A 27,431-nucleotide genomic window follows, 5' to 3' on the forward strand; every position below is an offset into this window, starting at 1 on the left:
AAAATGCACGTAAACATTGGCTGGTTGCAAGACGCTGAGATCTTAAGAGTCATTGATCCCTTGAAAAAGCATTAACAGCAGCCACTTCCAGTACTGTTCCCCTAGAGTTGATGTACCTCACATGCAGCCCTTTCTACTGAAATGTATGGGCCACATAAATTATAATGCAGTGTGCTTAAGCCCTCTGATTCTGAAATGAATTGGTTAAGATGAGCTTTTTAAGTCTGTGGTGGATTGTGGTTACTGCCTGGATGGAGTTTTTATGTTCCTAGACCCTTTATTTTGGCACTAGTTAAAATGGCAGCTGAAGCACCAGTACAAATGAAAACCATAAGGTTTGAACAAAGTATTGAGCACTTTTATTATGACTCTAGCACTTGACAAATTCTAGTCCATAATAGGTAATGTAGAGATCAAAAGAAAAAATGGAAGTATCATGCCAGAGAACTATACTTTTGAACTAAAAGAGGATGATTCAGATTTGCTGTGTCCCTACTACCACTCTCCTCCATTGTTTTCTTTTATATTAAGCAAACAAACTCAAGCAATGCATAAAAGTTCTGAGAATGTACCATCAATGGTATCATGAGCAGAAGCAAAGTAGCAGGCCAGATATCACTGATACACGCTCAACTGACAAATAAATAGTTCTTAACCATATCCAGACCAGAACAGCAACACCATCCTTTAGATTTGAATCTAAAATTTAGATATTTTTTCCCACACCTGGTACATGAGAAGTGATAACAAACACACACACAATTTTAAAAATCCAGTGTACACAAGATGGGAACTGGCTAAAATAAGGCTCAACCCCATGCAGACTTGCATGAAGGTAAGCCCCACTGGATTCATTAAAACTTACTTCCAATAAAACATGTATAGGATTGGGCTGCAAGTCATATTAAACAGTTGCATTGCAACTCAATGAAGAATAAAGGGTTAATAACTACAATCACTATAGAATTCAAAACTTGTTAGAATATTTTTACATGGTCTATCATTCCTTTCTTAGCCTGCCTTCATTAATGCTCCAATAATTTATATCTAATGCATCACTTCTGATAACTTCCTTTTATAATGCTGGACGCAATACCTAAAACCAAATACCTAACGTCAAAAGTTGAAAAGTGGCACAAATGTAACATACTCAGTTCTTTTCTACATACTTGATATTAGTGAAAAGGCTGAAAAAACTAGGTAAATCTTTTTTTAAAAAAAAAAACTCATTTGATGCCCAAGCTGATTCAGATGCTCAGCAGGGCACATGGTATAATCTGTTTCATTTCAGATTCACTGAAATGGAATTGTGTGTTTGAAAGCACTCTCATAGCAAAATGTCCTTGTATGTGTGTTTTGTTTGCACGTGTACAGATAATTTTGGCCCATTTCACATACAATGCTAAACCACCATTTAGCGTTGCATGCATGTGCAGCAGTCAGCCATCGGTTCACATACTTTTGCCCTTAAACACATCACAAGGAGCCTGGAAACATCTGCTTCTAATGAATTAGTTTCCAATTATGTTCGTGCTGGGAACCCTGGTATTTTAGCAAAATAGGATCATAATCATGGTTTGATCCTGCCTTCATTGAACAAACCAGAGTTCCCCGATGTTCAGATGTAACAAGGAACTCCAGTTCATTTAAAACCAGAAGTGAAAGCTTCTAATCTCACTGGCTATGCTGAAGGTGACAGGAGGGGAAAACATGTCAGCCCATGGCTTGCCCCTGTTCATACTAAATCAAGATGTTACATACAAAAAGGGCCTTTAACAATCAAAATCAACCTCCGCCTGAAGATCTGAGGCAATACACCCATATAAATCCATGAATTTCACGATGCAACTGCAAACCACTAACTGGCAGATTGTTCAAGAGTTGAATAACTTTCGCCCAGTCTCTAATTTACCATTCTTGGGCAAGGTGATTGAGCGAGTGGTGGCCAAACAGTTACAGACACACTTGGATGAAGCAGATTATCTAGATCCATTCCAATCGGGCTTCAGGACTGGACATGGAACTGAAACAGCCTTGGTCGCCCTGGTGGATGATATGAGGAGGGCGTTGGATAGGGGAGAATATACCCTCCTCGTCCTCCTGGACCTCTCAGCGGCTTTTGATACTGTCGACCACGGTATCCTTTTAGGCCGCCTGGAGGGATTAGGAATAGGGGGCACTGTTTTACGGTGGCTCCGTTCCTATCTCTCAGACAGGCGCCAGCGCGTGGCATTGGGGGATGAGGTTTCAGACCCATGGCCTCTCACTTGTGGAGTGCCACAGGGTTCTATCCTCTCCCCCATGCTATTCAACATCTATGTAAAGCCGCTGGTGGCCATCATCAGGAGATTTGGGATGCAGTGCCACCAATATGCGGATGACACTCAGCTCTATTGTTTAAATCCTCACCAGAGTTGGCTGTGGAGACCATGTCCAAGTGCCTGGAATCCGTAAGAGGATGGATGGGAAGGAATAGGCTGAAGCTAAACCCCGACAAGACCGAGGTGTTGCTAGTGGGCAACAAGGGAAGATTGGGAGATATAGACCTGGTGTTCAATGGGGTAAGCTTGCCCCTGAAAGACCGGGTCCGTAGCCTTGGGGTCATTCTTGACTCCCAGCTGTCTATGGAGGCTCAGATTTCGGCAGTGAGCCGGGCAGCTTGGTATCAATTACATCTGATACGAAGGCTACAACCCTACCTTCCAGCCCATCTGCTCCCACAGGTGATACATGCCCTGGTCTCCTCTCGCTTAGACTACTGTAATGCGCTCTACGTGGGGCTACCGTTGAAAACAGTCCAGAAACTACAACTGATACAGAATGCGGCGGCTCGGTTGCTCATGAATAGCCGTCACCGTGATGATATTACTCCGGTGTTAGTAGATCTACACTGGCTACCAGTTATTTACCGGGCCCAATTCAAGGTGTTGATGCTGACCTTTAAAGCCCTATACGGTTTCGGCCCAGTTTATCTGAAGGAGCGCCTCCGGCATCACCAATTATGCCACCTGACGAGATCAGCCACACAAGACCTTCTCTCGGTTCCACCAGTTAAAACAGCGAGACTGGTGCGGACCAAAGAGAGGGCATTTTCGATTGTGGCCCCCACCCTCTGGAATTCCCTTCCTTTCGATCTTTGCCATGCCCCCTCCCTAATAGGTTTCCGCCGGGCCCTGAAAACCTGGCTATTCAGGCAGGCCTATGGGATCTCTGGGGTGGGTTAGTTATTAATGTTGTTATTAATTGGTAGAGTGGTGTTTGATGAATGATGGTTTTACTGATTGTATATTGTATTTTATGGTATTAATGTACGTCGCCTAGAGTGGCCGTTAATTCGGCCAGATAGGCAACTCAAAAATAAATTTTATTATTATTATTATTATTATTACAGTGAGCAAGATTTTAAGTAGCCCCCATAGAACTGCTTATTTTGGGTGAATCATACTTGTTTTGCTTTGTCAGCACAAAAGTTCTTAAGATGGGAGTTTAGGAACAAATATAACAGCAGATAGTCACAATACATGGTGTCATGTTAGGATCACACAAGTATGCCAACGTGAGCGCAAGGAAGATTTAGTTTTATCTACTAAGACCTACCACACAAAAAATATTGAAAAGGGTTTGCAATGATATAGCATGGAGGATTGTAATAAAGGTCTCCACACTGTCTTACTACAATCCTTCTTAACACCTAATGTGATCAAAAAATAGGAAGTTAATTTTTTCAAGCTGGACTGGTTTTCAAAATCAAGAATTGATGGGTATTTATTTCAGATTTATATTCATATATTTTGCTGTGCAGAACTCTTTTATTCCATTCATGACCTACTGCTAGTGAATATTACCTGGCGCAACCTCAAATCTTTCAAGATCCTCTTCTGAACAGGGTTACATAAGACTAAATAGACAATAGAATCGGTGGAGGTTTTTCACTTGAGGGCTAAAACAGTCAAATCAGCAGCCTCACATGATGCATTTGTTGCTGGACTATGCTATTTCAGACTACAGGATGGAGGACTGAATGTTTCCTGAACAAAACAAAAACTCTTCAGTTTACAAAATTAACATATTGGGGGGTGGGAAGGGTTAGGCAAGAACTTTTTACCTGTCATTGTTTGTTTTGTATGCACAGGGAGATACATAATGTGAAGATGCTGATTGTGTACCCAAGATCTTGATCCATTTGTCAGAAAATGATGTGTCTCACAGAGTAAAAACATTCTTTTCTAGATGTTCACATTTGCTGAAGAATTTTGACACCACTTTGGGACCAGTGTATGCATGTGGGATTGTGCTACAAAGATTGTAGACACTGCTACTGGGAAGCAGGTGTAATTTCATATTTCTGAGCACACAAACAGTGGCTAAAATAACCTATCTTACTGGCTGTTATTAGAAAGTAATATGAAAGTTTAACTGTCTAACAATCAATTTTAATACATCACCACCATGTTAGGTAATAGTGTAAACTGCGCCTTTTATCAATTTTGTACTTTAAGAATCATAAGGCAGTTCTTTGTCTTTTCTACATTTCTCAATGTATAATTGTTTTAAATCTTTATATCCAGGAGCTGAATGGTACTACAAATGTCCTATAATATTGCTGAAGGGCACAGTTATAAAATGTCAGTAGCTCATTTATCTACTTTAATGAAATACATATCTGATTTAACAGTGGGAGTTTTTGAGGCTTTTGGCATACCTGTTTGAACTCCTAGAATACAGAATGCACTTGGTCTAGAGTGATTTCCAGAAATGCTGCAACAAAACTGTGTAGTTTATGCCTCCATGTTTTACACAAACACTTTTACATCTCTTGTGAAGCCCCATTTTGGCAGTTTGTTTGCCCAGTATCAACAGGCCTTACATTGCCAAGGCATAACTGTATTCATCTCCACATTCAGCTACTGGAACCTGAGTACTTCAACTCAGAACTCAATTCAGATTTGTGTTCAGTGATATTATCATTCATCTACAGACAGATATCTACAGGTTGTGATCTTGACAAGATACAGTTGCTGGACCCCTCAGGCCTCCAAGTACTGTGGAGGACAGTGGTTATTTTCTAAGCTTGCTTAAAAAATAGAAGGTTGCCTGACTCAACAGTTTAAGCACAGTAGCTCAATCAGAGCAAGGAACTATATAGCTTCAATGCTTCTGAGATTACCACCTACAGAAAAGCACTACCATCCTTCACAAAACAGCAGAGGAAGTGATTGTTATACACATGTCTGATTTTCGTTTCAAGGATCCAGCACTGAGGTTATGGGTTGGGATCTGTGGCTTTACCAACTACAAAAAATGTAGTTTCACCTTTTTACCATTAGCTTAAAAAGGAGTTCAATGTTACTGAATCAATCCGTATGTACCAAATAAAAGTTTACATAGATAGGAATGAGACCTCTAGTTACCCAGTCAATGTAAATACATGAAATGGAGCTAAAATCCAACTTATATGGCTCACATTTGCCCACTAGTGAAAAACAGACTTTTCCAGCTGCATATAAAAATATGCATTTTGTCTTGATCTTACTGTGTATTCATGTATACATAGATATATTTTATTCACAAACCACAATGCAGACATATGCAGCCTGGAATGTATTTTAGTAGAAACCTTCAGTGTTATATTTTTAAAATGTATTTTTTCCAGCAGACTTACTGGAGCTACAGCACTAAATTAAGGTAAAAATTAAATAGAAAACCAATTTAAATTGTCACCAATATCAAAATGTCAAACCTGATTGGGAGTGTTCATTAAGTGGAAAGAAAAATAATATTTAAAGAACAAACAAGTAATGTACAGGAACAACTTGAAAGGCCCCTTTCACTACTGCACTGGAAAGTCAGGCTCTGTTCTAGTAAGGCTGCTGAATTTTATCATGACCCAGTTTAAAAAGTTAAAATGCTTTTGACACATCTTGCAAATAAGAGTATATTTCAGTGCTTCTTGAAGCATGTCTCTGCACACACAGAATGGAGTTAAAACACATTAAATGGAAGAACAGCTTGTTTTTCTCTCAAAACAGTAATAGCATGTAAAAAAATAAAATCAGTATGAAACCACAGGTATTGGCATTCCTAATAAACTGGGTAGATGCATTCCCTGTACACTTCCTTTTTTCTCTTTATTAAGTTAAGAGGTGTATCATACAGGGCAATATCTTCAGTGGGCTTAAATCTGCATTCCCTAACCCCACCCCTCCATCCCATCAAATTATAAATAGTTTTATAGGTAACTTCTTTTAGCTGCAACGTCTAACATGTTCCAGCACATACTCAGGAAAGTGTAGGCTACAAACTTGTAAGCCATCTAGCTTGCATGGCATTCTTGGGTATTCATCTTCTTTCCATTTATTATCTTCAGGATCAAAAGTGAGAATTGAATCACTGTAGTGACCATTATAACAAAGGCCCCCAAGAACCATTATCTGTTTGTCCAACACAGCTACACCATGGCCACTTCTACCAATTGGCATAGAAGCCAAAATAGTCCACTGATCAGTTTCTGGGTCATAAACTTCTGTGGAAGGGCACCCTTGAGACTCAAAGGAGGCCCTCAGGATTACACAGACACCTCCAAAAACATAAAGCTTGCCATTATAAGAAAGCATCTTGTGAAAGCATCTTGCATAATTCATTTTGCATTTGTTTTCCCAACAATTAGTGACTACTTGAGTCCTTCTTGTCCGCTGCTCCACAGTTCCTTCTTTACTGGGATCAAATACACACACCTGCTTAGATGTGGAAGAGGATGTTATTCCACCAGTGATGTACAACTTGTTACCAAGAACAGTTCCTTCATGTCCATATTTATTGACTGGATAGGGATCCACAAACTCCCACTTATCTTCTGTGATGTCATATCGCTCTGTTGAATAAAAGGTCTCATCTCTTGTCCTTCCAGCCACTGCATAGATGTACCTTCCAATAACACCAACAGCAAATTCTGAGCGTGGTACAGACATATCTGCCATTCGCAACCAAGAATTTTGTCTTGGATCATATCTGAACACTTTGGAGGAAGCATGAAACTCACCATCTGGCCCCAGCTCTTCCCCACCCAATAAGAATACAAAATTATTAACGATAGCAAGGCAGTCTGGTCGTAATGGTACCTGTGGACCTTCCAACTCCCACCAGACCCTTGGCTTATGCAGGAGAAGGATTTTGCTGTTTACCATGCTGTGTCCTATCATTCCTCTAAATACTGCAGTCTGGGGTTTGGCAGAACGGATGCGATTTGATTTCATTTCCATCAACGGCTGCTGGTGCACACTATGGAAGTAATTCATAGCTTGCTCTACCTCATGCCGCAATTGCCGGGAATAACGATAAAATTCCGATGTTTTCACCTAAGGACAGAGCAAAACATGTGTGTATTGACCAAAGGAAACAGTATGGAGGAGAAATCTCTTTAAGCTATACCGTCTAATTTTACCCAGTTGAATCATGAAGGGAAAACTATGGCCTAATTACAGCAAATAAGTCTTACTAGCCAAGGTCCTTAAAGTCCAGCAGAGACTATTGAACCTGAACAACCTTATTCTTTTGTCACTTTTCTATCAACCAGCGCTGCCTATGTTCCACAGAAATACTGAAACTACTGAAATAATAATTTTAATAATTTTTGCATCTGATTGATTGCTCCCAGAGAACTTTTCAGCAATTAACATGAGCTGCTTGGCAGAAACAATTAAACAGACCATGCTTCTTCCATGGCATATTTTAATGTTTGGAACCCAATTAAGGTTAAAATGGACTTGGAAGGAAATCACTATCTTTCTAATGCTCTACTGCTTGCCAAGCAAGACCTTAAAGCCCATCAAATGTGATTAGCTCATTCAGTTACTGATGGCATACCAGCAGGCCCCTGCCTGTCACGGTGGGCTTTTGTTACCCTTGTATATAAATCAGCAACCATATTCTGATATTTCAATGAACCCAACAAGTTTTGGCCACACAACTGACTGCTTTGAGGCAGTAAGAAAAACATTGATTCTACATTTCAAGATCCATAGGCAACTTGTTAAATTTAACTGTGAGGTTACTATTTACACTGAGAGCTTTTACCTTGCTGGAACAGATCATACTTTCACAAAAATGACGACATTTTAAAACTTTGGGACTAAACCCTAGCCCCCTTTCTCTTGATTTTCAGTACATATGGCAGACTTTCTATTGTTTGGAAATCAAAATTAGAAGATTTTCAGTTTCTGAACGTCTTTATTTTCCTGCAACTTCAAATGAAGCCACAGTAAACAGATGATATTTTACTTTTTGTGATACAGTAACTTATTTGTGAACACAAGTTTGGCTGGACTCATAGTTTTCTTTACACTACGGAAAACTTTGTTGTGTTTATAGGGTTACCAAACTATACTGAATATTGCAATTATGAATTATCACAGAAATATGCAATTTTGTTTTCGGATTGGTTTTTTTAGCCGGGGGAAAAGGGAAATCTGAGCAAATACTGTACATTTATTATATTATAATACTTTCAGAGTGGATTTGATTTTGTAGTGAAATTTATTGCCCACACATTTTCAATTTATTTCAAAATTCTTTGTGGAAGGAATTTTTCTCCTTCATAATACTATAATAAGATTGTAGGAGATTCAGGACAGATAAAAGGCAGTTCTTCACATGACACATAATTCATGAAATTTGCTGCAAGAAAATGTAATAGCCATTTGAAAGGAGATTAGAATGGCTATCTATCAACAGCTACTAGTCATGATGGCTGGTATGTAAACATCAGTTGCTGGGAGCAACAGCAAGAAAGGTCTAATTCCATCATATTCCATTTGTGAGCTTCCTAGAAGCTTCTTGTTGGACCCTATGGGAAACAGGATACTGAATTAATACACCTCTGGTCTGATTCAGCAGACCCCCTTTTATGGCGACCAAAAAGCGCAAAAATAACTACATCTTAAAGGAGATTATGGTTGGGGGGGTGTATGTGTACTGATTGTGTAGAGACACATATCCTAAAATTCTCATTTAAAATTGCACTGTTTAATTATCTACACATTGTAAATTTGTACGTAAGCAAGACAAACAGGAAAAGGACTTCACTATCAGAAGTTACTTCTCGAAAGAGAGACTTCTTTGTGCTTTCTAGCGCTATATAAACCAAGGCTGTGGAGTCGGTATGTCAAACCTTTGACTCCGACTCCTCTATTTTTCTACTGTCCGACTCCGACTCCTTCATAAATGGCAAATGTATATTAATTTTTCTACTGTCTGACTCCGACTCTGACTCCTTCATAAATGGCAAATGTATATTAATGTATTAATATTAATATATTAATATTAAAATATTAATTTTATTTTGAAGTTGGAGTCAGTACATTTCTACAGACTCCGACTCCACCCAAAATTGCTTCCGACTCCACAGCCCTGATATAAATGCAGTATTTTCCAGTCAAAGTATTGGATAACAAACAAGTAGAGGCATAATGGTCCCACCACCACCAGATAGCAGGTTGGATACTATACTCTGTAATTTGCAATCAGACATATTACAGTAGAACCAAAAATCACATTAAAGAGAATGGCTACATAGTATTGAGATGGACTTTAGGCACATTCATGACAATTAAGAAAAAAATAACTAATATCTTCTGCTGTGTTCCTTTAGGATATCTCAAAGTTCTTGATATGTTTTAATGAATTTCATTTTCTGATGAAGTGTTAGGCTAATGAAATGGTATTAATTCCCATTTTGGTAGGTGTACTTTGCAACTTCTCTAAGATCACTGTAACTGTACAACAGAAGGAACAATTCTAAATATCTCTCAACCACCAGCTCGCTAATTACTCTTATTACTAATACTTAATGGAGCATAAAGCTGCCAGACTAAAATGCAGAAGTTTAGAGCAGCACTCTGCCCCATCAGTCTACCAGTTTATAGGTCACAACAAAGATGTTATATATTAGGTATTTGACCCTATGAATTTAGTTTGGGGGGCAGTTCTCTGAAAACTTAAGAGCTCTGTTGGTTCAGGCCAAGGCTCATCTAAAGCATCTTCACAGTGGCCAGCCAGATGCCTATGGAAAGCCTGAAAGCAGGACCAGAGCGCAACAGTGTTCGCCCCACTTACATTACCCAGGAACTGGTACAGAGATACATACCGCCTCCAACAGTAGTATTAAGGTAACTTCACCAAGAATTTCACACAGCATCTTGTATCTGGCACAAGATCTGATACTAAATCCTGAAAACATCCGCTTTTAACAAAACAAGAATACAAACTTCTCAAGTATTAAATTTCTGCTTTCCAGGTCGTTGTCTTGATTTTATTAACATACTTATTAATATATTCAATTTGAAGTTTATCAAAGAGAAGTTGCATGGAAAACCTAGCGAAGTAGTAGCTTAGATGAAGCATTATCAGAACAGGGGACATGTAACAGATGCAACAGCACAAGCATTTAGGACAGACCAGTTGCAAGTGGAAATACAGATCTTTGCAACAGAACGATGGATGGTAGTCATAGTAACATAAGACCAGTCAACATTCACTTAAATGTGGCAGAATTTACAGCATCCCACTCCACACACACACACACACACACACACACACACACAACATTCCAAGACAACTTGATCCCATGGGGTACAAAATAACTATTCTAGAACATACTTCCTCACAAAATTTAATATTTCTGTATCTATAAAATTTGGAGAGTTCTATCTTTATTATAAGTAAAATGAATAGCAGTGATGAATCGTCATTTTCAACCTGACTGAATTTATTTTAGAAACAACAGGACAAGAGTCCTTTTCTAGCTCATATCTTAATTGCTATGCTATTTCTCAATAAAGGACATCAACCAATTTAAGTATAATCAGCTGGACTAGTTTACACTTAACCCTAAATCAAGAGTGGCTAACATGTGCCCTCCAGATGTCACTGAAATACAACTCTCATCATTCCTGACCACTGGCCATGCTGGCTGAGATGAAAGGAATTCAGGAACATCTGAAGAGACACAGGTTAGCCACCCATACCCTAAATAATCCATGGTTTAGCACCACATGCATGAGCTAGAAAAAGCCTGACCAACGCCTCAAATGCACGTGCTTCCCCTCACCTTAATTTACTTTCAGTTTCAAAGAATCCTGGCTTGCTGTTACTTATGAACCAGAGACTGGTTGAAAACAGACTGGTGAGTTTCTGAACACACCATCTTCAAACTATGGATTATGAAGCTGATTTGTTTCACTAACCACTGTTTGCTTTAAACCATAATTTCTGGTTCATATGTACCATGCCAGGCTTCTCTGAAGCCAAAAGTAAACACTAGCAAAGTCCTTCTGGTCATGTGGGAGAAGAAGGGAGTGCATGAGCCAGAGGCTTCGTTCTGGTATATGCAGCGCTATACAACAGCCCATTTTAACAGATTTGATTAAGTTTTACACTAACACTATAACAAATATCAAAATAAATGTTATTTTTGAAATACTGAAGTGTGAGAACTTATTAACAGGAAAGCTTATTAACATTTTCCCCAAAATCAAACTTTCAACCAAATTAACCTAAAAAATGTTTTTAATTCACAGTGCAAATGATTAAAATCTCTCCTGACCAAGAAAAAATTGTCCTTGCCTATTAAGCAAAATCTTCAGTAATTTTATTTATTATTTAAGCTTGTAGCCCAACAGTATACTATTGAAAGTCATCAGGTACAACTAAGAAAGGAGGTGTGAGGACAAGATTCCTTCCCTTCCCCATCTTTTTTTTTTAAAACAGTCAATAAATACTATTTCCAAAACTATTGGCCTATTGCCTACCCCTGCATTTGTTGTTTCTCTAACTGGCTTAGTCCTATGACTGACAGCTATGCTATAAAATGTACTATTCCGATTCACAGCAACATGCCAAGTTGGAGATCTGTGCATACGCATCTTCTGAGCAAATAACTGGCAGGCTTGGTGCAGACATAACAATGTTCAATCTAACATTAAAAGAGAGACCGGTGGTGTCCCTGGGCTGTTCTCCCCTCTCACTGGTATTTCCCACTCTCTGTGTAGACCAATGTTTTTCCTGACCATAGTTTGCATCCAAACTCAGTTTGATACACTGGTTAGAAGCAGGTTTGTAAACAGTGGCTTGGTGCCAACAATAGTTAGCGAAAAGCCTGGTGCCAAGAATGCCGCTACCATATTCTGAAACTGAAAAGATGGGAAGAATACCCATGGAAGAGGGAAGGGAAGGAGCACATGAATCTGCAGGGTATTTGTGACCTAAAGATAGGGCAGTATTATGTATGCACTGAACTCTAGTTTTGGAAGTACCAATCACTTCTTGTAATTTTGAAGTACCAATCACCTGCTGCGTTCCAAACTCAGCTTTGGAAGTACCAATTACCTGTTGTGTGGAATTCATTTATACCCACTCCCAGCATGTCCCTTTTACTTGACTGTCAAACCTAATTATGCAAACGGTCAGTTAGGACCTAACTATTAGGGGTTATGTGTAGACCCAATCTAACTTGGATAACTACACATTTTTGCATTATGGATGTCATCTTCTGATTCCAGGGAACACCCAATTGTGTGATCAACATCTGAAGTGGCTTCTCTACACATGCTGCTCTTGTTTGGCAAGATTACTTGTTCTAGAAGGTGAAATCGAAACAGAAAGGTAAACCAAGGGTCAATTCACACATTATTATCCTCTTAATGTACAGAATCCCCTCTTTGCCCATATCAGAAGAGGAGTCTTCCAAGAGACCACGCAAGTTTGAGATTACTCCTAAACCTCTTTGACATTACTCACTTAGGAAACCACTACAGCCACTCTGGGTCCCAGCTTCTATCAGCTTCTGGCTTTAGCATCTAGCCTTTTCTCCATTCATCACACCTTCAAATAATCCTCACGCAGGCAGCACTTGCATTTCCTGAAGAATTTTCAGGGGAAATAGATGCTGGCAGGGCAAACAGTATTTTTGGAGAGGACTAGAGCTAAAACTTGCTAGAAGCTGGGACTGTGTGTGAAGGCGACAGATCATTAAATGAGGAATAGTAGTGAAACAAAAGAAACAGATTGGTCCTTGGGAGAAAGAGGCCCCTCTCTTCTTTTCAAAGCCAGTAGAGGGAATGAAAGAGTTCTGTACATGTGGGCCTGGAAGTATCTCATTAAGAGGCTAATGTATGAAGTGACACCAAGACAAGCTATATTTTGGATACAGATGCAAAGACTAAATTTAATAAATAATATAAATGGAAACAGAAAATAAAGATGACGAACACAGATATATAGATATCTAACACAAAAAAGGGAGCAAGGCCACAAAACAGCAGAGTATCTTGTATAAAAAATAAAAAAAGTTTTAAAAGATACACCAAATATTTGTAACCAATGACTACAGTAAACAACAGTCAGAATACAACACATTTATTTAATATATTTCAAAAGTGTGGCATTGAGGATAAGTGTTAGAAAATATACCTGTTGCTCTTGGTTATTTAGTTTGGTCCTTTTAAGACTTCTGTTATTTCAGTCTATTAGCTCGTAAGTCTCAATCTGAAATGTATTTAATGCAGCTTAGCATGAAAATACAAATGTAACAATAAGGCTGGCCTTCGCACACCTATCTTATAATTTTAAAATCAACCACATCAATTAAGTTTCTTCTTATGCAGATCATTATCAAAATGTACGTGGATTTAAACATGTTGCATATTCTTTTAAACAGCTATTTTAGTCCTGATATGAAGCAAAATGTCAAACTGGTGTGACAGCTTTACTTGGCATGGTACTATTACAGAATCTTACATAACCCTATCCTCCTAATTATAGTTTTGTACTTGTGGTAGGTGAATAACAAGTGCCGAATTATGTTTAATTATACAAAGATACTGAGGCTGCACTGGGCTCCTTTGGGAGGAAGTGTTACGATTGCTTGGCTAACCCCATTGTGGTTCATATGGAGCCCAGGAGGTGCAAAGCCAGGAACTCTCACCCCCACCCTCTCGTATGGCTGGTTATGCGTTCTTGAGGTGTTGTACGAAGGACAACAAGAGCAGCTGTTAAGATACAAATTTAACTATGAGCTACTGAATACATGTTATCTTCTTATTGGCAGAGTTCCTTCCCTCCCGTCTAACAGAATAATCCCATTGTTCTAAGTATTGCAAGTAGTCGGAGTTTTTCAGGGTCAGCAAAAACATGCGCGCACCTACACAAAATCACCAGATTCCCAGACCCCTCCTTAGCAGGAGGAGGAGAGAGGAAAAAGTCTTTTAAAACGAGGCTTGAATCTAGAAAAAGAAGAGAAGGGGGGCGAAGGGTCATCAGAGCTCCAACAAACATCGCTCTAAAGCAGGACTGCAGGAACGGAACCAGGAAGGGAGTCTGAGCTTCGGCCCAAGCCTGGAGGCAACCAGATTCCTTCCTAGCTTCGGTTCAGAGCTTATCTACATCACTTCAGCTATTTCACAGCCCACTCGTGGGCCTAGGATAGGTAATCTTTGTCTCTTGCCTGTCACTCTTTATAGTAATAGGGTCCTTTGATCTCTTTAGTTTAAAGTTATGAATGGGTTAGGATATTAATGATTAAGCTGCCATGCACCCAAGTAATTCTGTAATGCTATTCTACTCTTTCTCTCAATAAAAGAAAGCCTTGCTTTATTTTGGTTTGGACCTGCATTTCTTGGGATATATATATGTACCATTTAGGCACACTTCAGGACAAAGCGCTTGTTTTTATCCCTAGCAAAAGATACCCCTCCTCTCAAGAAAGTGTGTTCCATGGGACATGTGGGTGGCAAGTTCACACTCAGGTTCCCAAAAGCACATGTCATAACAGAAGGGTGAGATATTATTATTAATAATATTACAATATTAATAATATTGCAGACTATTATTATAGTAATATTATAATACAGTCTGAATCTGTATTGGAATTGTTTTAGGATGTTTTTAAAGATGTGTTTAAAATGTTTGGTTTTTAAAATGTTTTTAGTGCTTTATCATCTGTTCGCCATCCTGGGCTCTGTTTGGGAGGAAGGGTGGGCTAACAACAACATCCTTAGGTTGTGTACTGCCACCAGAGGAAAATACAATTGAAAAGGGTTTTGCTTTTGTGATATAAAACAAAAATAAAATAAAAATTGCTCTGCTTTGTAATTTTGTTGAGTACTAGTGTCCAAGAGATCTCCCCTCCCAGCCAAGATCCCCCCCCCATTTGCAACTGGGAAGTCAAGGCGGTCTTTTGTCTGTCCCTTTTCTCCGCTTTCCCATTTTTCTTCCTATTCCCATTTGGATGGGCTTCCTTGAATCAAACGTTGACTGAGTCTTGAAATATCATATCTAGACCCATGGGGAAGTTGCCTCTGGCTAAATAGTCTTCCTGCATGAGAAGCTTCATTCCTGATTGATTGAGACCCCACCCTGCTCTCCTAATAACCAGCTTCTTCAAAAATATGTAATTCGTGTCCCTGTAAAGCAGTGATTCTCAAAAGGTGCGCCCAGGCACACTGGTGTGCCTGAAGAGGTGGCTAGGTGTGCCTCAAATATTATGAAAGTATATTTTAAAAATGAGAAGAACCCCATTTGTATAGGGTAAGTAATAGTTTTCTATAGTTTAAGGACCGGAAGTAGCTCAACATCCGGTAAGCTGTGTTTTTCCTTCGCTCCGTGATTGTTTTCTTTTTTAACACTTTTAATAATCTTCAGCAACTGTTAAACTTAGTGAGCAAGGATACACGTTGTTTACTAACATCCAGCTGAAAGTGCGGGGAGTCTGCCGTTTCTAGGTAGCCTATTGTCATGCAATCTTCCTGTGAAAATCGCATACTTATAAATTGTCCTTGAGAAGAAATAATTTACTTGCTAAACGACGGTTGAGATAACAGCAAGAGTAAAACAAATTCTTAACCGGCTCTGAAGGTCGGCAATAAACCGACTCCCACATGGATGGAGTTCAGACAAAAGTTACTGACTTCTTTTTTATGAAATGTAAACCCTCGGAGCAGCCTATAAACTCACAACTACAACTGACTCCGAAAGCTACGCATGAGTGGTCGCTTGATAAGGGGCTTTATGCAACAGATACTTTTTCCATTCAAACAGCTAAATCTCTTGCAGAGGAATTAATCGATGCTGGGTTTAATTTGAATACAAATGAAATCTCCGAAGAACCATCCCAAGACATGATAACAATTGATTCATATCAAACATTAGAGGAACACTTACCGCCACCTGGTGTTGAAAACACAATAGAATCTAGTACTGCCCTGGAGATCCTCCATTTACAAAGACATTTAGCTTTGCTTGAAGAAGTGAAGCTGGTTAAATCTTATATAACAGAAACGAATAAACTACTCTCTACGCTGGCTCATGCTATGGGTCTCAAGATAACGGAGAAGGATGAGACATCAACTTCTGAAATGTCTAACGTTGTTCCCATAAGTAAAGTCAACGTTACAAAGAGAACTTCCTTACTACAGCCTGATCCCAAACAAATTAAAAAGAAAAGCCTAAAAATACTAAAAAGCCTAAAAATATCAAGAATTCTCATTCAAAAAAATCCAAGAATTTTAATTTTAAACCATTATTTAAGGTGCTGGATTCCCAAACAAGCTCCAAACACTTAAAGCATAATGGGAAAGGCAAGAGATCTAAACATTCTTCTAAGCAAGCAATTATAGCTCTTGACACAAAAAGTGAAAGTTCAAATAATGATTTTTCTAATGAAGAAGTTATTGCTCCAACTCCTCCGACATCAATATCAACGCAAACAGATCCCAGAATCGACACACATTTGGGTAGTTTCAAATCCCACTTCTCTTCTTGGAATCTTGTGCTTCAACCTACTAAACTAGTTATTTCCTACAAGCGCTCATCCCAAGGAACTAAACTCTATTTTCCAAGTATTTCTTATCTGGACAAATATTTTGGTAGACCACTTCAGCATGACTCTAGAATAAACTATATAAAGTCGATGAAGAATATATCCATCAATTCCTATGAATGGCGTCTCATATTGACTCTACATTCCCAGCATTACGCCACACAAATCTTCCAAGTAAAAGACTATCTCCTAAGGAAATACAATTTCACCTTACAAAGATATTACATCAACATGACCACCCCTGGACCACTAGTTACGACTTCTGCTTTCGATACATTTGGAAAACATTATATTAATCATACTATAGTTGACTCTGATATCGCTGTCAGTCTTTGCCACTCGACTCAACTATCCCAGGATACATCAACACCTTACTCTGGCACAGTCGCTGATGCTACACCATTGTCATGTTGCCTGAAAGAGCTGGAACCGGAGGAAAATCAGCTTACTCAACTCTACACACAACTACCAGATGCAGAACGTCAAATTCTCATCAACAAATTTAATAGATTGATTAAACACCTCAAAGACACCGCAACAGAGGCGGATCACTCCAAGGTGATTTCAGATCACAGCTTATTGGAGAACCGACACCTAAACATCTTGCTCCCTGGGCTGAGGAATTCCCATCTAAATCTTAATAAGACTACATCCCAAAATCCAATTATGGCTGGGGATAAATGGGACAAAGCGCGATTTCTTTACCCAAAAGAACTTGGCTCTCCGTCCTGCTCTAGCGAGGTATCCCAGTGGAATATTAATATCAAAAGTCCTGCAACAAAAAGAGGATTACCATTGCACGAAGCAGACTTCAATAAAGATTCTTCTGTAGATGTATCTCCCATTCAACCTGCCAAAAAAGCCCTATGTGATTCTTGTTTTTCGAAGATTGCTACAATACCATCAGATGTTCATGAAATAACAGTTGCGCCTAGGTCAGATAATTGATATAATCAATCTGACTCTGCTCCACCTTGACAGATTTCCCCTCTGCCAGTATTGTTCCCTACTAATCAAAGGGGTGAATCTCTTTCTCCTCATTCTCTAAAACATTCTACCGTCGGAAAGTCGGACTTAACGTGTCTTTCATGGAACATTGCCGGCTGGAATAACAAAGCCAAAGACCCAGATTTTACAAACTTTATTCAATCTTTTGATATTCTATGTCTACAAGAGACCTGGATTAGTGATCACAATCCATTCATTTTCCAAGGCTTTAGAACCTGGTCTAAGCCGGCCACTAAGAGTGCAGCAAGAGGACGAGCTAGCGGGGGAATTGCTACATTAATTGACACCACGCTTGAAGTTTTGGTAACAACTCCTTCTGTTCCCCCACTTGATTTCTGCTTAGCGTTAATAATATCGTTTCCTAACGACCTTTCTATTATTTGTATAAATGTCTATTTCCCCCCCTCTCATCCCCATACTTGCCTCCTTAACTAGTTATTACTGAGTAACTACTTAGAAAAGCTCGCTCTTGCTTACCCATCACACTTGCTTTTAATTGGTGGTGATCTAAGTGCAAGATTGGGCCAGAACTACCCTTTAGTGGGTGATCTTGCGGGAGTTACTCTAGATGACCTCCCATTACTACCTAGAGACTCAAGAGATAAGTCTATAAATCAAAATGGGAAATCCTTGTTCAAACTAATGATTAGCCACCAATTAATTTGTTTTAACGGTACATTCCTTGACTCTTCTCAAGGATTCTACTCCTTTATATCATCTAGGGGTGTTAGTGTGCTAGACTACTTTATAGGTTCCCCTTCCTTACTCCCGCTGGTCAAGACATGACGATAATAAATAGAGCAGATAGTGACCATCTTCCCCTTTGTTTAAATATAAGTGTACCTAGCCTAAACATCCGCCCCAGTGACTTTAACCCTATTTTGGACAACTTTCCAGGTACCAGGCGCATTAAGTGGTCAACTGACACTGCAGCCTCAGTAAAACAATTTTTAGAAACACCTTTATTAGTAGACCTTCGTAATCAGGCTATCTCTAACCCTGAGGACATCCTGGCAATTTATGAGAAAGTGTCCGTAGCCCTCAAACAGCAGGTAACATCTAGCATTTCTCGAAGACCAAACAGAGGTCCTAATTCCTGGTTTGATCGAGAATGCAGAGTCAAGAGGAGGGAGCTATCCTCATATATTAAATCTTTACGCCGCAATCATTCAAATGAAGCTACTGACCATCTATTGTTATTGAAGAGAGCTTATAAAAAACTCCTAAAGGAAAAAAAACAAAATTTTTATGTAAATAACTGGAGCTAGAAAAGGCTCTCCAACTGGGAAACAATAATGTCTTTTGGAAACTCGTACAGGGAGGTTTTGCTCAGTCTGATTTAGTCTCCATCCCTCCTATTCTCCCTGAAGCTTGGGTTGCTCATTTTACTACCATTTTTGGTCCTGTATCACCAGCCCCTCCACCCTCCCCAGCTAGATGTTCTGATATGCCCCAGTGGCCCCCAGTTAGCTGCGCCGAGATTGCCGACTTGATACTGATGCTCCATGCAAATAAAGCCCCAGGTGAAGACATGTTACCACCGGAGATTTTCCTTGAAGAAATCCCTTGGTGGGCTCCTCTACTCGCTCCCCTCTTCACCCATATTAACAACACGGGAGATTTTCCACAAGGCTGGCGCACCAGTATAATTATCCCCATCTTTAAGAAAGGTGATCCATCTGAGCCTCGTAACTATAGGCCCATTAGTCTCCTTGACATCTCTGCTAAACTGTATGGACGTTTTTTATTAAATAAACTGGTGGATTGGGATATAAAGAACTCGATTATACATCAAGAACAGGCAGGATTTAGAAAGGGAAGAAGCACATTAGACCAAGCATACATCCTTCACCATCTTATAAATAAAGCCATTAAAGGCCCGTCTTCATTGCTCTATGTAGCATTTATAGATTTTGCGGCAGCTTTCGATTCGGTAAATAGAGAGCTTCTATGGCACAAACTAGCCCAATCCAATATAGATAAAAGACTGAGATGGCTCATTAAATCACTTCACCAGTCAAACCTTACAAGAGTACGTCTTGGTAGAAATGGGGCCCTTTCTCGTACTATCCCAACCTCTAAAGGTGTGAAGCAAGGCTGCATATTGGCTCCTTTCCTATTTAACTATTTTATTAATGATATAATCCCTACTCTGTCCTCTCTCAAGTTTTTTCCCCCTTCTGTTGGATTGGATAAAATTTCAGTTTTATTATACGCAGATGATTTGGTACTTTTTTCTTTAAACAAGATTGGCCTTAAAAGAATGCTAGCAAGTTTAGAAGGATATTGTAAAGTAAATCACCTCCAGGTCAATCATTCAAAATCAAAAATTATGGTCTGTGGAAATCACAGGAAGGCCAAAAATGTCTGGACTTTGAACGGAATAACTTTATAACAAGTCCAGTCTTATAAATATCTGGGTATAAACTTCTCCCATACACTTTCATGGAAATCCCAGACCGAGGATACCAAACTTGCAGGCTCCAGATTACTTGGCCAACTAAAAAAATTTTTTTACACTCGAGGAGGCCATTTGATTGCTCCAATGTTGAAAATTTACGCAGCCAAAGTCCTATCTAAATTACTCTATGGGGCTGAAATGTGGGGTTCCTCTCTTAAAGCATCCTTGGAGCCCCTGCAAAATGCCTTCTTGAAACAGCTTCTGGGACTCCCGCGGTCTACTCCTTCTGCCCACGTAAGGTTCGAAATGGGTATCCACTCACTGTCTGCCAAAATTGATTTGGCAGTTTTAAGATTTACGAGGAAGATTTTGCTGCTTGATAATTCATCAGTCCTCAAAAGTTGCTGGCATGAACAACTACAAAAAGGTGGTTGGGCCCAATCTACTATGGCTCTATTGGAACACTATAACCTTACCGATAGCAACTTAAAAATCTTCTCTCCCAAGGAGTTACGCAATTGGGTCTTTAACCAGGACGAGGCCCAAGATAGGTGCCGCATAACGGCTTCTCCGTATTCATATTGGTTCCCTCTCTTTAAAACAAATCATGTGATCGCTCCCTATTTTACTATTTTACATTCTCCTATGAAACGTAGTGTTTTTACTGAACTGAGATTTCAGACAATGACGACAGCAGTTTTAGAAGGACGATACAGGGGCGTTCCGAAACATCGACGCTTTTGCATTTGTGGAACCGGGGAGATAGAGGACCTCCCCCATTATTTACTGTATTGCCCACTCTACAATGCGCCGAGACACAAATTCTTAGAACAGTTTATAATGCCCAGGGAGACTTTTAGCCCTGACATTCTAATAGCAGATTTATTGGCCGACAATATCAAAGAGGTTACCTTAGCCGTCACAAATTTTGCGCTGGCAGCAAAGCACATTAGAATTCATTTTGTCAATCTCAATAGTGACAAACTTTTAATAATTCTGAGATCTTCTGTACACATAAAATGCTGTTTTAAAATGTTGTTTTATATTTGTATAGTATGTTTTGCAATGGCCTATGGCTAGAAGCAATAAAGTTCTTCTGCTTCTATAGTTTAAGTTATTTTTATTCATAGTTTAAAATATATTAATATATTTTTAATTTTGTACATGAAGTGCGCCAGAAAATTTTTATATGTTTTACAGTGCGCTGCGAACCAAAAAAGTTTGAGAACCACTGCTGTAAAGAATGCAGACTTCAATCCAGTGCACTGGATCTACCACTTCTATGCCACTGGAGAAGACCAAAGCGAAAAGAGGAACAGTATTATACTGCTACATCCCAAGCAGACTGTGAACTTTGCTCCTCCTTATTAATCCCTGCAGGACAAGAAACTGAAGAGGAATAAGCCCCATCATGATCAGAGGAGTCTTATCCTGTGAAGAGAAGATGGAAAAGAACAAGAAGAAACAGGGTGGCACTGAAGGCCCCAGCAAAATCAGGCTCTTTTCAATTTGCTCTGAGCTTCACCCACATATGGGCATGAACAGCTGAAAAAAATGAACAGCTGTAACAGAGTGCATTTGTACTTCTTGAACACATCATCTGTTTGAACTTCATACCAAAACTCCTCTATAATTCTGATTTTTAGAAACTGCAGTTTAGATCCTCCATTGATTCTGCTGGAATCAAGAGAGAAAAGGGTAAGATTAACAATCTAAAGTCATATAATGTTGATTATTTTCCAGTACCCTTTTATGATTTTCTACTTTTCACAAAAAGTCAATGTATGTGAATTAGGTTAACTAATTGCAACAAATGAAGCCTTGTCAGTGTTGTGCCCCGGGTGCAAGGGGAGTTAGATCAGGGAGAGGAGTCAGATGAGGACAAGGTCCCTGGGGACGATGAAGGAGGGGGAAGTGCTGTCAGCCCTCAGACTTCTTCGGCCAGCCCTCCCATCGAGGCAGATTCCGCTTAGTCTGCGAGCTCCATGCCTGAGCCGTTGGGAAGTGACCCCTCGCACGCACCACCCCCACCCCCATAGGAACCCCCACCTGGCACTTCAAATGCTTCCCTGCCAACCAGTTTCCCGCTCCCTGAAGCCGAGCCATCACCTAGTGAACCCCGCTATCGGATGGGCCGTCGGAGGCTCGCCCCCCTCACCCCAAGCGAGACGGCGCAAGAAGAGGGACTTTCAGAGGGTGAGACTTCGGAGGAGCCGGCGTTTATGGGTGAAGACCTTCCCTACTTAAGCAGGTGCCCACCCAGACTCTAGTGCTAAGTCAACTCTCCCCACACGCTGCAGAGACTGTTTAGGTAGCTCAGTTAGGGAAAGTAGTGAGAGTAGACAGGTTTATGAAGTGCACTGCTTTGGATGTAACCATCACCCTAATAAAACAAGAATTAAACCAAGCCTCGCCTCCATCTCATGTCTTGGGCTCTGGGCAGGAGTCAGTCATTTTGCTGTACTTGTTATGAGGTTTTCCCTATCACTGACAATCAGAAAAAGTTACAAACCTACCTGTTTCCTGGCTGTAAATCCTGCTAGTTTTCATTGGGGGATTTTTTGTTTGTTTTAAAAGCTAGATGGCACTTGTTTCAGACACTGATGACTTCAATGTTCCATTTTCTAAAACAGTGTCGTATTTTTCCCTCCTGCTATTTCTGGGAAATTTACCTATGAACAGCATGCTGCCCTATAAGTAATGATGAATTCTATCTATTGCTTTCAAACGCACCAACCTTTTCAAAAACACTGGATGGTGTCATCAAACAAAACCTGATGTTCTGAATGATGGTGTCGGTATGCCTCCAGCGTCTTCTATCATGCCGCAGCCAAGCCTGAACAGCCTCGTAGAGCTCTATCTCTGGGAACCTGCTCAGATGATCATTATCCAAGTAAGTCATAAGCTTTTCAAAGTTCAGATAGGACAAGAAGTCAGGTCTGGCCATGAGAGGCACAAAGTTTTCTAACAAAAAGGAATCCAACTTTTCTCTGACGCCCTCAATGTTTACACTGAAGTCATCTAAGAGTCTCATAATTTCTGCACAGTTTTCCAAGCAGATTTTTGCTAAGAGAAAGGAGCAGCAAAACTTCACCACCTCAATAAGCTGGACGTACATGGCAGCCTGCAGGATCTCATGAACAGTGCCCATACTCAGTTCAATGGTTCCATAGTACATGAATTGGAGAACATGGCTGAAGCCTGTTGCAGTAAGACCTTTCAAGTGGATTTTGTCCTGATCTCGCTCCCTCATATCAGCAGTGAACATAATCCTGAAATAATCGCTTTGGGTGGCAAGCAATGCTTTATGAGCCTGAAATTGGTGATCCTCAATCATAAGAGTGACATCAAGAAGCAATCCCTCCTCATACAGTGTTCTGAACCCAGCAGAGACGCTGGTGTCATGGATGGAGGAAGTAAATCCTTCCACGTCCCCTGCCATGAATCACCTAGAAAAAATGTAAATAAAGAAAATGTTATGATGTCTAAAAATTCATAAAAATTTAGAAACAACATATAAAATTTGTTTGTCATGCTTTGTGAATAGTGTTAACCCACTTTGTACAAATCAATAACTTTTATAAGAAATTTTGCTATGGAGAAGGGGGAAGGCCCCCATGAAGATTACTTACAGCAAAATATCAAAGCTATATACTTTTAAGATATTTTATTTATTTGATTGATTGATATCCTGCCCTTCCTCCCAGCAGGAGCCCAGGGTGGCAATCTTTTGTCTCCAAACTCTTGCATTATCCATATTAGCCAAGATCCAGCACAGTGAATAGAGTGCTGGGTTTGAACTTGGAAGACCTGACACAGAAGATCAGTTTTGTTATTTGCAAGTGGCAAAGTGAATCAATTTTTGCTCTTAAAAAATGAAAAGATTCAACGGTAGATGGAACTAATACTCTGCAAAGGGGTCATTCAGAAACTTAGCTGAGACAACTACAGCTTCATCCACAGTACAAATCAGCAAACCGAAGAATTCTGAATCTATCCTGAAGTCTTTTGTAAAGTGTCAACTGGGCAAATGTTGATCAACAGCTACAATATTTTGCTGACTTGTATAAAACTGGCATGGTCCATACTAATGATTTACAGAGGGGAAGAAAGAAATTACTGGACTATAGATCAAACTAAATAGGACTACAGTCTTCAACCTACCTTCAACCCAAACCTGCACTGGGGGACCAATTTCTTATTTTTTTACCATGTATTTGTATGGAGGTAGTGCTGCTGTTGCAACCCACCTTAAATCAGGTTGTGACCCAGTAAGGGGTCTCAACTTACCAGTTGAAAATCAATGATAGAAGATAATTGAGCAAACATAAAAATATATTTGCTTGATCTATATTAAGAAAAATGAGCAACTGAAAATGGAGCAACTACTTGTAGTTAGCATGGATTTATTAAATGAAGCAAAACAATCTATTTACTTTCTTTGACAGAATGACTGGTCCAAAACACAAGTGCAACACTGTTTATATATCTAGACTTCAGTTAGTCCTTTGAGCCAATCTAAACAATATTCCTGCAAAATTAAGCTCTAGAAACGTTGACCAGAAGACACTACTATAAAATAAAGGAATAGAGATGACAGATGTCGGTATTTGACCAAAAAAAAGAAAAAACAATATTTATCAAAATGATGGATTATACACAGTTGAGAACTGCAGGTACTCTAAGAATAGGCTAGACTTTCAAAATAATAATTAACTGGAGCATGAGGTAGACAGCAACAAAAAATAAGTGTAACAAAGAGACACATGACAAATGGTACACATAGGATGGCAAATCAAATGCACAAGCAGAAAGAAGAGGCAGCCTAAGTGATGTACGTAGTAGCACATTCAAGATGTGGAAATTTAAGTAGACACCACATTCTACATGTCATCCATATGATGATATGATGACACAAAAAGGCTGACATTTGAGACATTAACAGGAACTTCATATTTCAAGGTGCTTCAAGTTTTCAAGCCTTAAAAGAGACCTGCGTTGCACAGAATTAAATCCTCGACATTGCATAACTGTTATAATTCTGGTAACTACAGATTGAGAAAGATGTTGCCACACTGAGGATTCAGACAAGTATAACCAAGATGATAGAATGTCTACTATAATAGGTGTTATATAAATATTCATCACAATGCAGCATGAGCTGATTCAGTAGCTGGTATTGAATCTTCTCCCAAGTATCAATTAAGCAAGAGCCACTGCTTTGATTCTGCATCTGATGCAGTACATTATACAGGGTCAGAATGCTACAATAGTTGCTTATTGTTAAGTCTACCTTTTGGTCTTAGAACTGTGGTTAGCAAGCTTGGAAACAGGAATTCGCATGGTTGCTTGTGGCAAGTAAGAATTACTTCTAGACAACAGCGCAGAAAAGGTTTTGGAAACTATCATCTCTATCAGTTTGCCAATGTACCACAAATTACTAATATAGCCATGACTGAGAAGGTGACTTAATAAAAAAAATGTGCGGAGCGGGGTAATGCATCTGGCTGCATTAATATGTCCCATTCATTATAATGGGTTTGCAAATTAAACAATTTATTATTGCACTTGGATAGACTTTTGTGAAGGCATTAATAATGAAGACATTAAAAAGCCTTTAGACTCAGCATAGAACAGCCTTTCCCAACCAGTGTGCCTCCAGATGTTGTTGGACCACAACTCCCATCAGCCTCAGCCAGCACTGCCAATGGCTGAGGCTGATGGGAGTTGTGGTCCACCAACATCTGGAGACACACTGGTTGGGAAAGGCTGGCATAGAAGCTCAAAGTGTTTTAAAATAGTCTTTGATTTTGCCACCAAATTCCATAAGGTGATTTTCTCAGTATCTAGCTATATTGCATATACACATGTAATGTAAACTAACTACTACACAAAATGGAAAAAGGGTAGCCTCACTTTCAGCCTTCATCAAATTTAATTGATGAATGGGCATGTTTACCTCCTTGGCAATTGTTAGTCCTACTTTTGCATTGCTGGATCCTTCTGTCATCCATCTGGCCTGTTTTTAATGAGACAACATTTTACCAAAGAAATATGTTCTGACTGAATTAATACAGTCCTGACGTACATCCTTCTAAAACTTTAGCAGAATCTGCCACCAGGAAAACAAAGGATGAGAAACTATTTCCTTCTAACAACATCTTGGCTTGTACCTTTGCCTCTGCTGTTCCTGAAAACAGCCAAAGCAAAAAGAAAGTCAGTTAAATGGTAAAAAGCTATAGGGTGGGGTTGCCAACTGTTTTGGACCAGAGGGCACATTTCAAATTTTGAAAGAGTGCTGGGGGCACAAAATGGGTGCCATGGGTGTGTGGCATAACACAAAATGGCTGCCATGGTGGGGGGGCGACATAACACAAAATTAGAGGGTAGTCATGGTGATGCTATGCCCATAATTGTATTTCCATACTAGAAACAGCTTGACCTGTTGAATTTCTGCTTGCCATACAGCTGCTAAAGGCAAAACACACTATTTTTCCCCAATGCCAACTCTAAACCAAAGCTTAGGCTGCCATCGTGTACCCACTTACCTGGAAGTAAGCACAAAGAAACTTACTTCTAAGTAGACATGTAAGTTAATTATACAGTGATTTCTTAACGAGCCCCTCATCTTTAGCTCCTGCACAGAAGGAGATATGCCTAAGCCTCTTTGCAAAGTTTTCATGTTTGCCTTTTGGGGGGAAGGGGATTCTTTAACATTCACTTACACTTACTTTTTAGTAGTATTTGCAAAAATAACTTATTGGTATTACCTAAACTCAGGCAAACCCAGCACAGGAAAGATGGATCCTAATTGCTAGGGAAAAAGGAAGGGCAAATAAGGACTAGAAAAAAAGAGAGACAGGAGAAATGCACTAGAAGGGCAGGTAAAATAGCGACTCTTTAGGACCCCAGGAATTCCTACTGCTTGGGGTCCAAACAACTTACTTATCAGTAACAGCTCTGATTTCACTGCAGCAGCAGCCAGGCTTGCTCATGTCACAGAAATCGCAAAGGGTACCTGCACATTTTGCACCATGATTTTCTTTCTAAAGGGCTAGAGATTTACTTGCTGGGGACACCACTGAAGGCCTTTGTGGGCACCATGGTGCCCATGGGCAACATGTTGGCATCCCCTGTTGTAGGGTATGCATC

The 27,431-nt window shown here is 39.7% G+C and overlaps 1 protein-coding gene across 11 annotated transcripts in view; it reads right to left on the bottom strand.

Moving 5' to 3' along the window:
• Positions 1-5,921: 5,921 nt before the first annotated feature.
• Positions 5,922-27,431, bottom strand: part of KLHL15 (kelch like family member 15) — a 34,308-nt gene continuing 12,798 nt past the window's right edge. For 9 of the 11 annotated variants that reach the window (XM_061627316.1, XM_061627325.1, XM_061627323.1 and 6 more), the window contains 2 exons: positions 23,017-23,728; positions 5,922-7,355 (listed from right to left, as the gene is read on the bottom strand). In XM_061627316.1, coding sequence (XP_061483300.1) covers positions 6,246-7,355; positions 23,017-23,721 — 1,815 coding nt within the window. In that variant the 5' untranslated portion in view covers positions 23,722-23,728 and the 3' untranslated portion in view covers positions 5,922-6,245. Of the gene's footprint in view, positions 7,356-23,016; positions 23,729-26,238; positions 26,299-27,431 lie in introns of all 11 variants that reach the window. The other 2 variants (XM_061627319.1, XM_061627318.1) reach the window with 1 other exon arrangement.

This window comes from Rhineura floridana, chromosome 5 (assembly GCF_030035675.1).
Source record: "Rhineura floridana isolate rRhiFlo1 chromosome 5, rRhiFlo1.hap2, whole genome shotgun sequence".
In the NCBI taxonomy this organism is placed as follows: Eukaryota; Metazoa; Chordata; class Lepidosauria; order Squamata; family Rhineuridae; genus Rhineura; species Rhineura floridana.